The following is a 16327-nucleotide window of genomic DNA, read 5'->3' on the forward strand; positions in this document are numbered from 1 at the left end:
AAATTTCTTCTGAGCCTTTTTTTGGAAGGCAGAGTGTGCATGTCTTACATAGCCAGTCTTGGGCTTGCTAAACAAGCGTGTTCTCAATTGGATAGGAAGTTTAAAGAAGCCATGTTGGTAGTTTAGTTCTCGTCTTAATGACTGGAAAATAGAAACCATGTGTTATTTTTGCAAATAACATAATACATAAATAATAAATAAATAAATAAATAAATAAATAAATAAATAAATAAATAATAAAATTTTATTGCTAACCCTGTGAAACGGCTGGCTATATTCATTGTTTAAATAAATAAAATTAGCTTATGCTTAGTTTTATGTTTATGTTTTATTTGATTTGTATACCGCCCTACTCCCGAAGGACTCAGGGCGGTGAACAGCCAAGCAATAAGATACATAAATACAAAAATTTAAAAAACTAGTTAAAATCAAATTAAATCATTTTTTGGCCCAGACAAATTAGTTTTGGAATTGTAGGAAGTTAGCACCCACCCCTTTCCTGGAAGAGTGAAATATTTTAGGAAATATGAAAAAGGCAGAATATTATATTTCCCTGGGAGAAGCATATTTTACAGACAAAGCAGCTCCCACCTTCCTGCCCCCCACCCTTTGTCAATGGGCCATTAAGGCCTGGGCCAGTCTATTCTACATAACAAAGATCTGCCTCCTTCAGGCAGAGCCATAGTAGGAATTGCCAAAGATGGGATTAGCCCTCTACACAATAGCAGCAGAAACTCACCACATGTGACCTGGGAAGCACATGTGACCATCAGCCAGCAAGGCCCCCACCCCCTGGGAGTCTGACAACCAATCAGGATATTCTTTCGGGGCCCCAAGAAATGCAGAGCCAGGGAGAGCATAAAAACCCGAGGATTTTCTGTATCTGCCCTTTTTCTGTTCAGGAACTCAAGCCATGTGATCCTGTCCACCATTAAACCATCTTTCCAAGCAGTCTCCATGTTTCCAGTGTCTGTTTTCCCCACTTGGAGCAGAACCTAGAGGGATGTTTCTTCCAACAGAATGAACTGGACTGCTAATCCAAATGCTTTTTGCATATGGAATGGGAACATATTCCCTTGCCCTTCCCAACAATTAGAAAGTTCACTAGTGATAAGTTCATGGGCTTATTAGACTGTGGTCTAATTATCTGGTATCCTATCATTTAACCAGCAATCATGGCAAACAATTGTTTTAATTTACTGGCTTGCAAATCGGAACAAATGTTTGTTGCAATGCTCACTCACTAGTGTCAAAATAAACCATCCAATCTCAGCTTTCCAGAAGCCAATCCAATAGTAACTGAGTATCTTCTACTAGATCTTCCTTTTTCTTCAATTCCATCACATAATTCAACATGAAAGTAGGTGATAGAGTTGGTTTGGTGTCTGAATTTGGAGCCATAAGTCAGATGTTTTGTACTGAATTCAGAAAACTGTTTCTTCATTATTGTATGTACAGTACATGCTTAGGGTCATGCATATCAGCAATATCTAGACGCATAAAAGAGAGCTAATTTGGTTTAGTGGTTAAGGTGCTGGCCTAGAAAGCAGGAGGCTGTGAACCTGCCTTGTGCATGAAAAACTATGATTTTGGGCCACTCACTCTCAGCCCAACTCACTCGATTGTTTTTGTTGGGGAAAATAAGCAGACGAAGGAATGGTATGTTTACTGCCTTGAGTAATATATGAAAAAAAGGATAAAAATCTTAAAAATATACATGTTTAATAAAAGAATACTATATACCTATTCATAATTATATGCCAATGCAACATTATAACAATTCAATTTGTCCAACTGCAGTAAAACAGATAACTTCCCACATGTTATACATAAGTATAAGTATTGATAAACAGTTTTGAATTTAATTTGGCTTTCAATTATGTAAATTGAAATTCGTATAGTATAAAAAAAAATGGTCATTGCGTATGATTTTTAAAAGAAATTCACATAACTTAAAAGTATGGAGCGTTTCAGTTCATCTGATAAGGTAAAATTAGGGAAAGAGTACAGTAAGACTGATTTTAAAAGAATGTTTTATAAATTGGTGGCAAAAATATTAAGGCTAAATGCAAACTTACTCCTTAAGCTTCTATACTCTGTTTACAAAGGCAGAATATGTCTTAACCAGCGGTTTGAAAATTATTTTTCCATGTTTTCAAAGAAAATAAAATATAAACTTGATGTAGCAAGAGGTAAACTGTTACAATGCAAATTCTTTTCAGGAAATTTTTTTTGGATTTTATATGAATAAGTATAGCTCTTTAATGTATCAAGAATAAATCTAATAGTTCCTTTTGTTCCTTCAGCTTCTTAACAGAACTCATCTTCACAATAGTCCATTCATCATAGAGTAGGATGCTTCAGTTTGTATTTCTTACACGTTTCAAGTATTTCCTCTATGACACTGGGATCATCTAGTGTTGTGATATCTCCCATATCACTAATATTATCAGTCACTATTCTCCGTAGCAATCTTCTCATGATTTTTCCTGATCGAGTTTTGGGAAGACGTTTCACTACCTGTTTGAGAAATAAAAAATCATTATAAATAGTATTACTTTAAATAAAGATAGCTAAATATCTAAATGGCTACTTCCTTGAGTTTTTCTTCAACGGTATGCATTCACTTATATGAACAAATGTGTCTACGCAGAATATTGTGGAATGTGGAACCTTTCAAAGTTACCAAGGTAAACAGCCCCTACCCCAACTGCTCATTCCTCTGTTCAGCCATCCTAAGATCTTCACATTAGCCTTGAAAGAAAGGAATACTCATTAACAGACTTAGGTGAAGGCAGGGTGGATGAGTGAATTTACAGACCATCCCTATTAAAAGTAAATAAAGAAGTTACCAAAGCCACAAATAGGGTCTCCTACCTAAACAAGTTAGATTGTTACTGTCACAAATCCATAAAGCCAATCAAGAAGTCCTAACACAAAATTAAGTTTATTGAGAAAAAAATCTTTTAAAAGTATACAAACTCTCAAATCAAGAGGCAAAGCAAATAAGAGGGTGTTCTTGTAGCAGGGATTCTATTGAATCAGCATTACCATGGGCAGATTGCTCCCTAAATACCAGAAGTGTCTAGCCTAACTGCTGGCCTTCAGATCAAGTTTGGCATTTTAAACACCAGTTATGCCTCTGTTTTTTCATTTTTATTCTCGGAGATCAGCATTCTTAAGCGCTAAGTAGATGAAGCTTCTGGTCTCAGTCATAGTCTCCTGGGTCCAAGCTAGGATATAGGCAGTGGTGAAATGTAACATTTGTTACTATTGGTTCTGTGGGCATGGCTTGGGGGGTGGGTTAATGTGACTGGGTGGCGTGGCCAACTTTTTTTTTTACTTTTTTAAAGCATTTTTTACAACCTATTCACCCAAATAGATTGTAAAAAATTGCTTTTAAAAGTAAAAAAAGAGGCTCTGACGATCGCGCGCCACAGCTGTGATCATCAGAGCCTTTTTTTTAACTTTTAAAAGCATTTTTAACAACCTATTTTGGCAACTAGGTTGTAAAAAAATGCTTTTAAAAGGTTTAAAAAAGGCTCTGATGATCGCGCGGCACAGCTGTGATTGTCAGAGCCTTTTTTTACCTTTTAAAAGCAGGAAGTAACGACACCCGGGCAGGTGGGCGGAGCCTCACGCCGCCATTGCTACCGGATCGGCATTTCACCCCTGGATGTAGGCCATTGTTTTAGCATAGCTATTACAAAATGAAATACTAGTTACTACTAGTTACCTTTTCCCAATCTTTCTCTTTATCTGAGAAGACCATGATAATGTGCCAAGTTAGTGAAGTACAATGCCCTAAGGTGAAATGTTGGCAATGTGCCAGAATCTACAATGCATCCTTCACTACACGAATGAGAGATGGGAAGCTTCATGTAATTTAAGCAAAGCAAAGAAAAAAAACCACAAGAATTCTAGAAGTCAAACTCTTTTCCAAGCTAAGGAAAAGTCATTACTGTTACAGGATTGCAAAACAACTGAGGTGTACATCCATGGGGGGAAAGGGATATCAAAAAGATAATGATGGCAATTGCAACCTCATGATTAATGCCAGGGTGGATTTGATTTAAATCAAGTCGATTTAAATTATGATTTAAATCACTAGTAAAAAGACTTGATTTAAATAAACTCAATCTAAATCATAATTTTTAAAAAGCAACTGTCATTTCTGTCCCACAATGGCTCCTCCTCTGACCTGCTGTTGACTCACCGACAGTCCCAATATTGCAGAATATATAGCCTCATGCTACATAACTCAGTTCCATTTCATGCTGAATAAACTAAATTATTAATGTATCTTAAATAGAAAACTACCTTTAGATAGATTTTTACTCCCAAAAAATCTATCTATTAAAAAGAACTATTTATTAAAATAAATTTAATAAAAATATAAAAAAATCCGATTTAAATTTTAAAAATCCAATTTTTTATTTTTTTAAAAAAAATCATTGATTTTTATCCTTCCTGATTAACGCTACCGTCTTCGCAGTCTCCACCCTCAACCTAGAGCCTTGATAGTAAGGCATCTGTGCAATACGAGCCATAATTTCTACTGAAAAACAACATTTTTTCATTGGCATATCATCCTTATATGTGGTGCACTTTTTAAAGGTAAATTGTTTTATAACTTAAGACACTGTCATTGTTCAGATACACTGGGAAAGCATAGTTTTCTATTTCAGAAATGTTCAAAGGAAGAACATTTAAATGCTTTACTTGCATTTTGGAATAAAGATCACATATTAATTAAAATCTGTATTGGAATAGAGATTTTGCAGTTACTCTCTCAGCACAGGCCTCCCCAAGCTATAAAATAAACTATAACTACAGAATTCTATGCTATTCCTCAAATCATCTCCCTCTCTCTTGTGTATAGTTGCTATTATTTTAGTAATATACATGAAGGCACTTCATCAGTATTTCCATGTCCCATATTTAAATATACCCAGAAGGGATGGGAGGCTACCTATTACCCCTACTCAAAACTGATAATAGATTTTCATTACAAGAAACCATGGCTTTCTAAAATTAAAAAAAAGGGAACTTCCAGTTGACGTTGCTGCGGTACAGACACAGAGGAATGGGTCTCCGGGTTCTCTGTGCTGAATTCTTCCTGTTTGTGGGCTCCAGAGGGAGCCAAAGCTGCACTGTAGGGGTGGTGAAGCAAAGTGGAGCACCCTGTGAGGTCGGGAAGAGTCGCAGCTCTCCTATCTGGCCCAGGGTTTTTTCTTCCTCTTAGCCACGACAAGCCTAAAGATGGCTGCTACAAAGCTGGAACAACCGAAGAACAACAGCTAAGACTGGTGCTAGAGAGAAGAAGGTGAACCGTATTGGAACTGGGGGAGAGGATTTTTCTTTTGCTTTAAACCTAACCCCAAGAAGTAATTCAGAATCATTTGCTCAGAATTATGTGTTAAAGGGTGCCTAAGCATTTTAGGGGCACTCTGAAGAAATACCTAACCAGAAATGAAATGAAGATGGACTAGTAAATTGAAATCTAAGTGGAGAGTGCCACCTGCTGACCAAAAGGAAAATTACAAGCCTTCTATTTATATGAAAGACAATGAAAATTGTATTATTTTTAGCTACCCTATGAGCACTGGAGATCCCAATATGAAAATGAGGAAGTGATTCAATTAAAGAGACATTGAATATTATATTAGAGGATTGAATTTGTAAAGAGGATATAAAGGAGCTTTGATAACTCTGGGACTACTTAAATGGAACTGATTGTTAACCTATGAGATATAAAGAACTGGGACTAATGTACTCCCTGAAGGGCAAATTAAAGACTGAATTAATAGTTCTTGGACTTTTGGATAAAAATCAATTTCTTTTTTTTAAAAAAATAAGATACTTAAAAAGGAAGAAATGAGTGGAATTGTACAGGAGATGGATTTACTCTTTCAAAATACAAAAGACATTATGGATAAAGGGTTTAAGGAGATTATGGGAAAAATGGAAAATACTATAAAAGGGATGATGAGCACAAACCAAGATGCCCAGGAAAGGGAGGAGTCAAAACAAGAAAGGAAGAAGGAAGAAGACAAAGAGGAGATAACAATGAAAATAATAGTGGTTGATGAATTAAACCAGGGGGGAAACATATTAAGAGAGTTGGAAGACATGTTTGAAATGGAGGCAGGGGCCTGGGTAGAAATTTTAGAAACTAGCCAGTGGAAGAGGGTAGTGGGGGGGGACACTTAGATTGGACATCCAAGAAATAGACATAGATGAAGGTTCAAGAGAAGAATTTGGGAGGCAAGTAAAAAAAGCATAGCAACTAAAGTATTGAAGCGGGGAAGAGATGATGGATAGATGTTTTTCTTGTTTATTGTTGGACTGTTTTGCTTTTCATTTTTCCTCTCTTCCTTTTAAAGCATAGCAATTAAAGTTGAAGCAGGCAAGAGATGATGGATGGATTATTCCTCTTTTGTTGTTGTTGTTCTGAGTTGCTTCTACCTCTCTCTCTCTCTCTCTCTCTCTCTCTCTCTCTCTCTCTCTCCTTTTTTTTCCTTTTTTCTCTTTAGGCAGGTGACATGATTAGAAGTTAGACAGGAAAGAAAGAAAATTCTTAATAAAGGGCGACATGATTAAAAGTTAGAATAAGTGATAGAAATAAGGGGAATATTAATGTATACATTTTTATTTTACAAAATGAAAGTAATAATGAGAAAATGTGGAATAATTGAATAATGATAGACTGCAATCTAACATAGATGTGTATTGTTGTTAGCAATACATACATTGACTGAATGTAATAATTATGTTTAATTTGATCAATTGCATTTGTATTGGGATGTATGGCGCCCATGTGCCACACTGTTCATGCATTGATTTGACATTTTTATAGAAAATAAAAAACTGGCAGGGGAAGAAAAAGAGAAGGACAAGACTGAAATTTTTTTAAAAAAAGACTTTCCATCTGAACTGGCAATGTTTATATAAAACAATCATTGTTTAATATTAAATATTTTTATTACATTTATTTGCCATCCATCTCACCACCCAAAGTGACTTTGGTGGCTTACAATGGCATGAAAGCATAAATATAATCACATTAAAAATAATAAAATTCACTATTAAATAAACTATTAAATACCATGGATGGTATGGGGGTGGGCTTTTGTCTTTCACTCAACCAACCCACCTCCAGCATAGGAGACTCCTATTGGGGCCCCAAGCCAACTGGCAGTCAGGTTTTAAGGCCCTTCTGGAAGACTAGAAGGAAGGAGGCAGATCTCACTTCCACAGCAGAAAAGGGTCTTCTCCTGGACCCCACTAGCTGAAATTCCTTGGCCATATCCCACAAACAATGCAGAGATTCTTTTCAGGTATATGTCCTTATTAAAAACATATACAATATTTAAATACTTACCATAATATGTTCAGGAACAGCGTATTTTGCTATCTTGGTGGCAACTATTTTCTTCACTTCTTTGATAATTATATCTTTATCTGACATGTCATCTTTTAACACTATGAAAGCTAATGCAACTGGAAAAAAGGAATACATTATTTAATTTTTTTAAAAAAAATTAAATTCCACCTTTATTAATTTTAAATAAAGTAATTTATAAAGCCATTGGCTGTTATGCCTAAGGAGGGACTAGAACTCACAGTCTCCTGGCTTCTAGGTCAACATTTTAATCACTACACCAAACTGGCTCTTCATTAGTTTTCTAAACTCACATTTACTATATATTGATTACATATATTGTACTATATATTGGTTACATATTTGCTTTTCTATTTTTGTATTTTATATTATAAACTAGATTAACATGGGGAAAAAATAAAGAAAAAAATAAAAATAAAAGTAATGCTACTATAGTACTACAATTATTTTGATCACTGTAGCGGTTTCAAATTTTTAAACTTAAATTACATTCCTTCGCAATAGTTTCCATGTACTGTATGTAATACATTATAATACTGTTGTGTATATGCTTTGAAAAAAGTAATTATTCAAGTATCAGTTTCTGCCAAACGTCCCTGTTCATTTTCTCCTCTTCAATTGTATCAGTAAAAGTTCTGACATCAACAAAGTAATTATTAAATATACAGATAAATGTTTTCTTACTTATTTTAAACATTTTAGTCACTTACCTTCCCCTTTGATATCATGGGGATAGCTAATCACAGCTGTTTCTGGAATTGCAGGATGTTCATCCTTTTGAAAAAGATGATTTGGAAAGAAATAGTAAACTTATAAATATAGTAATGGTTATGCAAAAAATACTTAACATGCAAATATTAATGAAACCTGAAAACTTTCTTCTAGGTATTATGGATAAACTGATAGAAAAACAATTTGGGGCTTTATTTTTGTAAGTAGTGACTGCTGCAAAGATTATCAAATAAGTATATGCCAAATACTGAGACTTGAAGAATAGATCCTGAAATTGACCAAACTGGCAGAGATAGTGAAATTAACTGTGCTAATTAGAGACAATGGTTTGGACACATTTATAAAAGATTGGAGACCATTTGTAGAGTTTCTCTGTGTTAAATACAATATGGGACTGTTAACAGAGGGTTTTGGAGATTAGTGTAATTTTTACACTAATCTCCAAAGCTATTAGTTAATAGCTTTTTTATAGTGAACAGAGACTGGGGTGAATTTGATTGATAGACAACAGGGTTTTATATTTGGGATATTTCTTAAGACACTGATTTAAAATAGTAATTTAGTAAGTATAAATGGGAAATTTTACAACCATTGTATACCCCTCGAATAAGAGGGAGAGTCTATTAGACTTGTTTCAGTTGTAATCAACATTCAGTTAGGATGGATGTTGTATGTTTAGTGTTACTTGTATAACTGTTATATATACTTTTTTCTTTTTACCCAGTGTTGTTACAATATTTCCTGTCTTGTTTGTAGTTTTTGTTATTCTTTGTTCTTGTTTTTTATTTGTATTTTGTATTTTATCCTATCTTTTGAAATCAATTTAAATTTTAAAAAAATTAGTAAAGAAAACTAGGCATTGTTCCTGACATAACATCAAAGCTTTTGAAAAATATATATGAACTGAACCAGATTCATATATATGCATGGAATCATATATGCATGTAATACAAGCTCACAAATAAGGTGATAAATCTGTGACCATGGACCTATGATGTCACACTATAAGTGAAATTCACATATCAGAAACTCCTGTAGAAATATGTCCTGCCTTGCAGTCTGTCACAGTTTTGGTAGATACAGACCTACCATACAATTTGTTTTGAAAACTAGGGTTTCATCTTGTATAACCTAAAGAAACCTGACTAAGTTGATGAACCATTTCCACTGTATATACTATATTTGAGTTAATATCAGATAAAGAACCCATCTGTGGTGACTAATCCATAATGGTTTAAATATGCAAAAGATCTGTTAGTGCTACAATCAAATCTAAATTAACCATGGGAGCCAGCCATTCAAATCTTCTCATTGTTCTAAATATCTATGTTTCAATTAGTTTACAAGAATAAATTATTGGAGCCCACACTTTTCTTTGACTCAATAATTACCATGGCATCTTCAATTTCTGCAGTTCCAAGCCTGTGTCCACTGATGTTTAGGACATCATCCATTCGCCCTGTTAGCTGATAATAACCCTCCTTAGTTCTATAAGCAGCATCTCCTGTGAAATAATACCCTGTGGCAATAACAGATTTAACATCAATAAATGTAGATGTTCACTTTTTGTGAAGCGAAAAATACACTAAACAGACATAGTTCATTATCTCTGTGGGAAGTAATGTATGTATATTGCATATCACCACTCGTCAATATGCCATTATAACAGGAGAATATAGCACCCTGCATTTATAACACACATCTATTAATTTGTCAGAGCATGAAACAAACATTTAACAAGATATGCATTATATGAAAATGTGTGTAATGAATCAGGGAATTCTGCAAGTGGAATTCAGGTGCTTTGCAGAAATTGATTCTGCTGGAATAGGGTCTTTGCTCAGTGTTATCACTTCAGATTCTTGAAAATAAAAGACAGTGTTGGATGCCAGACTTTATTCTGCAACATGCTGGCTTTCTGTTTTTCTTAAATTGAAGTATTTTTTAAATGTAAAATATAACTGAGGCAGGAAATCTGCTGGCATTGATGGATCAGTCCATTGGGAACAATGTTGAGAACCCAGGATATGTGTCAACTTCCATGGAGACTCATGATTCTTGATGAATGTATCTTTTTTTTTTATGTACACTGAGAGCATATGCACCAAGACAAATTCCTTGTCTGTCCAATCACGCTTGGCCAGTATTTTATTTATTTATTTATTTATTTTTCTTATACTTATATGCCGCCCTTCTCCCAAAGGACTCGGGGCGGCTCACAGAAATTAAAACAATGAAAACAATAAAAAATAGCTACTAAAATAATCAATTAAAATCTCCCAATTAAAAATCACCCATCAGATCAGCAAATTTGTTGGAAAAGCCATGTCTTCAGGTCACGGCGGAAAGAGCGGAGATCAGGGGCTGTCCGGAGCCCCGTGGGTAACCCATTCCAAAGGGTCAGTGCGCCCACAGAGAACGACCTCATCCTGGGCACCACCAGCCGACATTGTCTGGCCGATGGCACCCGGAGGAGGGCAGTCCTATGTGAGCGCACAGGGCGGTGGGAGGCAGACAGAAGGTGGTCCTGCAGGTACCCCGGGCCCATGCCATGTAGGGCTTTATAGGTAAGTACCTATAGAATAGAATAAAGAATTCTATTCTATTCTATTCTATTCTATTCTATTCTATTCTATTCTATTCTATTCGTTTTCACTTAACACAGTAACTGGCATTGGAATTTCCATCGCTAAGAAGTGTAGTCGGAAAACATAATATCATGTGACTGTGCTGCTTAGCAATAGGAGTTTCAGCAGTCCCCAGTTACTGTTAAATGAAGACTTCATGTGACTCTGATTTCTAATTTCCTGCCAGCTTTCTCACTGATTTTGCTTGGGAGAATCAGGAGGGAAAGTCACAGATTGTAATCATGTCACTGCAGGATGTTGTAACAATTGGAAATCCAGGCCAGTTGCCAAGTGCCCAGATTGCAGTCATGTTACAGAGGCAGTAGTATAACAACCAGAACTTCAAGGATCAGTCTTAAGAACTGCTTGTACAGTACCATTGCAAATTCAAATGGTCAGTAAACAGGAGGATGTTAACCAAGGAACACCTGTATTATTAATCTACTGCAACTACTTTGGAATTCAGTTCATTTTTATAATTTAGCATCCAGGTCCGTATGAATTATAAAGTAAGAAAATTAGCAAAGATGTTTCAGAATGTTCATGTCAATCAACATGTTATGCATGTAGAAATGTGCATGAATACTTCTCTGGTGTACAGACTGTTGCTGCACTATTTTTAAATGATGCAAAGAAAATATAACAATATAGCTATTGTCACTGTACTAAAAACTGCGCTTCATGTACAGCATCAACTTCAATGCTTTACTTCCACCAACATTCTCATCATTCTCACCTGGGTAAGCTTTGAAATAAGCTTCTACAAAACGCTGATGATCTTCATAGATAGTCCGTGCTATACCAGGCCAGGGTTGCGCAATGCAGAGAGCACCAGAGGTATCATTGCCTTCTAAAACTTTTCCCTAGGAAACCAAGTAAAAAAACACTTCTCTCAATCCATCAATAAAAGAGAATTTCCCCAGAAATTGAATTTAATTTCATATTTATTCTTTCCATTAACAGTTTGATCAAACACTTGATAAAGACAATGAACTCAGTAGGCCTGTAAGCACAGGTAGTCCTTGTTGACTGACTGCATTGTTTTAGCAATTATTTGCAGTCACACCAGTAATAAAAAAGTAACATGACCAATCCTTGCATTTATGATCTTTGCAGATCTGTAAAGCAAAGGAAAGCGGAAATAAAATAAGAAATAAGAAAGCTGAAGTAAGCACAGTCAGAGTTTCAATTAGAAACCACTTCACTTAACAACCAAGTTGCCAATCCCGATTGTGGTTGCTAACCAAGGAGTCCTTGAATAAATAAAAAATATTTTTGTGGTGGATAGAAGGGAAAGAATGGGCATTTAAAATTGACAAGCACAAAGCTTCCTTTCTGAGGGGTCTCTTTCCTTACCACTCACCTCTTCCAAATATATTTTATATCATGCCATGAGATAGTGAATTCCACTAAGATGCTTCCCAGCTGTTCTGATATAAGGCTGGCTCATATTTGTAATTTGTGATTTTTCTATCGTGGTTTGATTTTAGAAAACTGATTTAGTTTTGGTAGACAGCAGGATACATATTTCATATTAGTTCTTTTGAAATGTGTACCTATTTATTGATGTTTTTATCCATATGGCAAAAATTCCAGCTCTTTCCTTTTCTGACCCTTTCCTGCCTCAGACTTTATTTAGAATAATGCAGGTCCTTCAAGCTACTCTCTAAAAGTTACCTATTGATTCTTGTAAGACCCTTCTTATCAAAAGAAGGTATGATTAGGTGGTCTAATTCTCTCTATAATTATTTCAAAGCTGTTCTGGGCTTTAGCCTCTACAACTATCAGCAGTCTAATAATTACATTTTTGAATGTTATTAAATGTTTTAAAATATCCTTTAAAATGTTTAATACTGTAGGATATGAGATATGCTGGTGGCGCAGCAGACTAAAGCACTGTTATTAACATCAGCTGCCTGCAATTACTGCAAGTTCAAATCTTACCAGGCTCAAGGCTGACTCAGCCTTCCATCCTTTTTCAGGTAGGTAAAATGAGGACCCGGATTGTGGGGGCAATAAGCTGACTTTGTATAAAAAGAACACCGCTTGGGGGGCCCGAAAGCCCTATTAAGCAGGTATATACAAAAGTATGAAGGCTATTGCTTAACGCATTGTAAGCCGCCCTGAGTCTCCGGAGAAGGGCGGCATATAAATCAAATTTTTTAAAAAAAATCAAAAATAAAATAGTATGTAGGTATAGAGGTTAGAAATGCATATAAGTGAAGATTCAATTTTGATCAGGCAGGGGGTTGGACTGGATGACATGCAGGGTCCCTTCCAGCTCTGCTACTCTGTTAAATTTGTTAGACATTATTCTGCTTTAAGATAGTTGGAGAACATGCTGAAAGCATACCAATATGTAACAATGTTGTGTTAGAATAGATCTTCTTTTGTTTGAGGCCAGTTAGAAAGAGGCCCACTCTTGAATGCCAAGGCAATAGAGATAAGAAAGAGCGATGCTTGCAAAATATTGTATGGGTATAGGGAGGTGTTGATGAACATGTAATTAGAGAAAGAGATGATGTTCTCTCTAAAAGGCGCTTCGGATTAGCCATGATCGGTCACTGGACCCGATGTAGGAGGGGCATGGGGGGGCCGTCGGGATAGGGAACTATAAAATGTAATGCTTTTGAAACTTTAGGTGTGGCTTCCAGACCTCAAACTCCTTGTTGAGGTCTGCTGGGATACCACCCTATTTTGCAAAATTGTTTTTATTATTTTCTTTTAATAAAGTCTCTTTGTTTTCATCGACCCATGCTTGTTGATTGAATTCATTTCCAACAGTACTTAAGGAACAATTCAGATCATTGTCCTCTCCCACTATTTTCAATTAAATGTATTTTCAAAATCCAGAATTTTTCAGTATTTTAGCTTACATTCTCATCCATTAGCACTGGGGTAATTCCATAGAAAGGCCGCATTGCTATAGCTGGAATGATCTCAGCTCCTTCTTCTGAAGGCCGAGGAGCAATGCAAATGCCACCAGTTTCTGGAATGATAAATGAGGAAGAAACACCACTAAAAATGAATGCAATGTCTGTTTTCTGGAATTAAATGAACGTAAAGCAACATTTCTGGACTGAGGGCAGCTTCATTTTCCATTAAAAAAAAAAAAAAATACCCGGAACTCCTTATTTTACCTCCACAAACCCCTAAGCTGATTATGTTCAACACAATTAGATGCACTTAGCAAGTAATTTCAGCAGCAAATGATAGAAATGCAAGGAAATCATGGAATATATTTCCTTGCGTTGTTTTGATAACACTTCAAACTGTTTGCTGAAAAGCGGTTTATGAGATTATCTATTTATGAGATATAAGTAGTCGAATTTATAGTTACATCCTAGATTAATATAGATACTAAACGAATAAGTAGAAAATAAATGCAAACACAAAATTAAGATTAAGACTAAAAATGTAAAGCATTAAGACTTTAATTTTGTATAATAAAGCAACTTCAAAGGCACACAAATCCAAGTTTCTTTGCCTGTGGACCTAACAGACAATTCAGAGATCTACCATGAAGCTTTTCATACAGGTCACCAGTCTTGATTTCTAGAATGTGATCAAGCTTTATAGGGATACTGGATTTGAGAATGATGCTATAGCACTAAGACTGATCACACTTTTAAAATATATTTATACACAAGAATCTGCATAGTGAATTTCCTCCACCTCTCCTATAATCTCCTTTCCTCTTATCCACTCAAATGCTTTCAAATATATTTGCAAAGCCTGATTTGCTAATCTTTATGCATGTTTGAGTTGATTATTTGTGGCATATGACTACTTCCAAGAGCTATGTTTAAGAAAGATAAGCTGCAATAATTATGCTATTTTTAAACCAAACATAAGATCTACAACTGGCCTAACACTAGGTAATAAAGCATTATACTTGCAAATTCTCTGAAGAATTATTGTTATTGTTATTCATATCCCCAGAAAATAATAAATCTCACAAGTGGTTGCATTTGTTTTTGTATCAAGTGGTCAGCTTTTGAGAAAACACAACATTAACTGATTCAGCTAGAAAGACCAACATTATGATGTTATACAGGGATCTTGAATTGAAGTGTTTCCAGAAAATAACATGATTATTTCTGGAAAAGCAGCCTTGTAATATTACAAGTAATCCTAGTTGAACATCCACTTGTTCAGCAACCATTTGAAGTTACAATGACAGCGAACAAGGGGGATCTATGACTACCACTCATAGTAGCCACTGGTGAAGTAGCGTCCCTGTGGTCATGTGATCAGAATTCAAGTGCTCAGCAACCACATTAAAATTACAGCTTTGCAGCAACTCACAGTCATGTGATTACAACTTGCAACCTTCACTGCCAGCTTTCAACAAGCAAAGTCAATGAGGAAGCTGGCAGGAGATTACAAATTGTGATTACATGACTATAAGAAGCTTTGACCACATGAGTTTCACCTAACAATCATAACTTGGATTGCCGCAACTGCTATTTTAAATCAGTGCAGTTGTGTGACACCACACTTTATAACCACATTCCTTGTGACAGGGTTCCTGGACCAATTTCTGTCAGTAAGTGAAAACTACCTGTAATTCAACTTTGCGGAAGAGGTTAGAACATGGTTGCTTCAGGAAAAAGGGGGACAACGACAATATTTCCTTCTTTTCCCCTTCCCTATGCAATTATGGATAATGTAATGGTGTTTTTGAGTCAAATATTTGATTTTATCAATGAGTGTATGTATGTATGAAAGTTAATATTTCTCTTGGAAAATCACTCTTAAGAACAGCTTTCAAAAATCTATAACTTGCCAGAGGGTTTCATGCAACCTTTCACCTAATTAAAAAACTCTATTTAATGATCAGTTCAGATCTCTGGTAACTATTATCTGTCATCTTTTTTATAATCAGTGTCTTGGGGGAAGAGATGTCACAAAGACATAAAGAAAAAGGACAAAGTTAGAGAGAGAAAGGGGGGAATATATAATAGACAACACTGGTGGTCCTGCTCACTTCTGGCATTGGCCAAGAGTTTCTCCAGACCAGTCTTTCTTCTCTTTGACAACTACCATATACTTTCCAAGTAAAAATAGTCCTCCCACCTCTTATAAGAGAGTAATGTTCTTTACACCTGCCAAATTCTGCAAGACGATTTTTGTCACACATCCATAGTTTTCTCCCTAGAGCAGGAGTGTCAAATTCATGTTGTCACGGTGGCGTCATGTGATTTATTGGGACTTTTTTCCCATCGCCAAACGGGGCGTGGGTGTGCCAGCGCATGACACATCCAGCCTGTGGGCCAGGAGTTTGACAGCCCTACCCTAGAGTTTCTTTGCTACAACTAAGTGGCACCCTGCCATGACATTAAATTCAATAGCAATGATAGAGGCTCCAAAGCCACATTAAAGCATGAAGCTCATAAATTGACGATTGAGCATATTTACCCTAGTTTGTGTAATATTAGTTTGAAGAGCACTTACACGCGTGTGAGCTTGCCAAAGAATCAACACTGAGAATTCTACTTGTTCTATCATATTGTCACCTTGTCACTTTTTTTCAAAGTGAACTCATATTTTTGGAATTTCC

General features: G+C 35.7%; 1 protein-coding gene across 2 annotated transcripts in view; it reads right to left on the bottom strand.

Annotated features, from left to right (window-relative positions):
- Positions 1-1800: 1800 nt before the first annotated feature.
- Positions 1801-16327, bottom strand: part of ACSS1 (acyl-CoA synthetase short chain family member 1) — a 55266-nt gene continuing 40739 nt past the window's right edge. For both annotated transcript variants that reach the window (XM_070947816.1, XM_070947807.1), the window contains 6 exons: positions 13641-13753; positions 11501-11627; positions 9529-9656; positions 8116-8179; positions 7385-7503; positions 1801-2520 (listed from right to left, as the gene is read on the bottom strand). In XM_070947816.1, the coding sequence (XP_070803917.1) occupies positions 2344-2520; positions 7385-7503; positions 8116-8179; positions 9529-9656; positions 11501-11627; positions 13641-13753 (728 nt within the window). In that variant the 3' untranslated portion in view covers positions 1801-2343. The remainder of the gene's footprint in view (positions 2521-7384; positions 7504-8115; positions 8180-9528; positions 9657-11500; positions 11628-13640; positions 13754-16327) is intronic.

This window comes from Pituophis catenifer, unplaced genomic scaffold, assembly GCF_029215685.1.
Source record: "Pituophis catenifer annectens isolate HBS135680 unplaced genomic scaffold, rPitCat1.0.hap2 SCAF_1, whole genome shotgun sequence".
Classification (NCBI taxonomy): Eukaryota; Metazoa; Chordata; class Lepidosauria; order Squamata; family Colubridae; genus Pituophis; species Pituophis catenifer.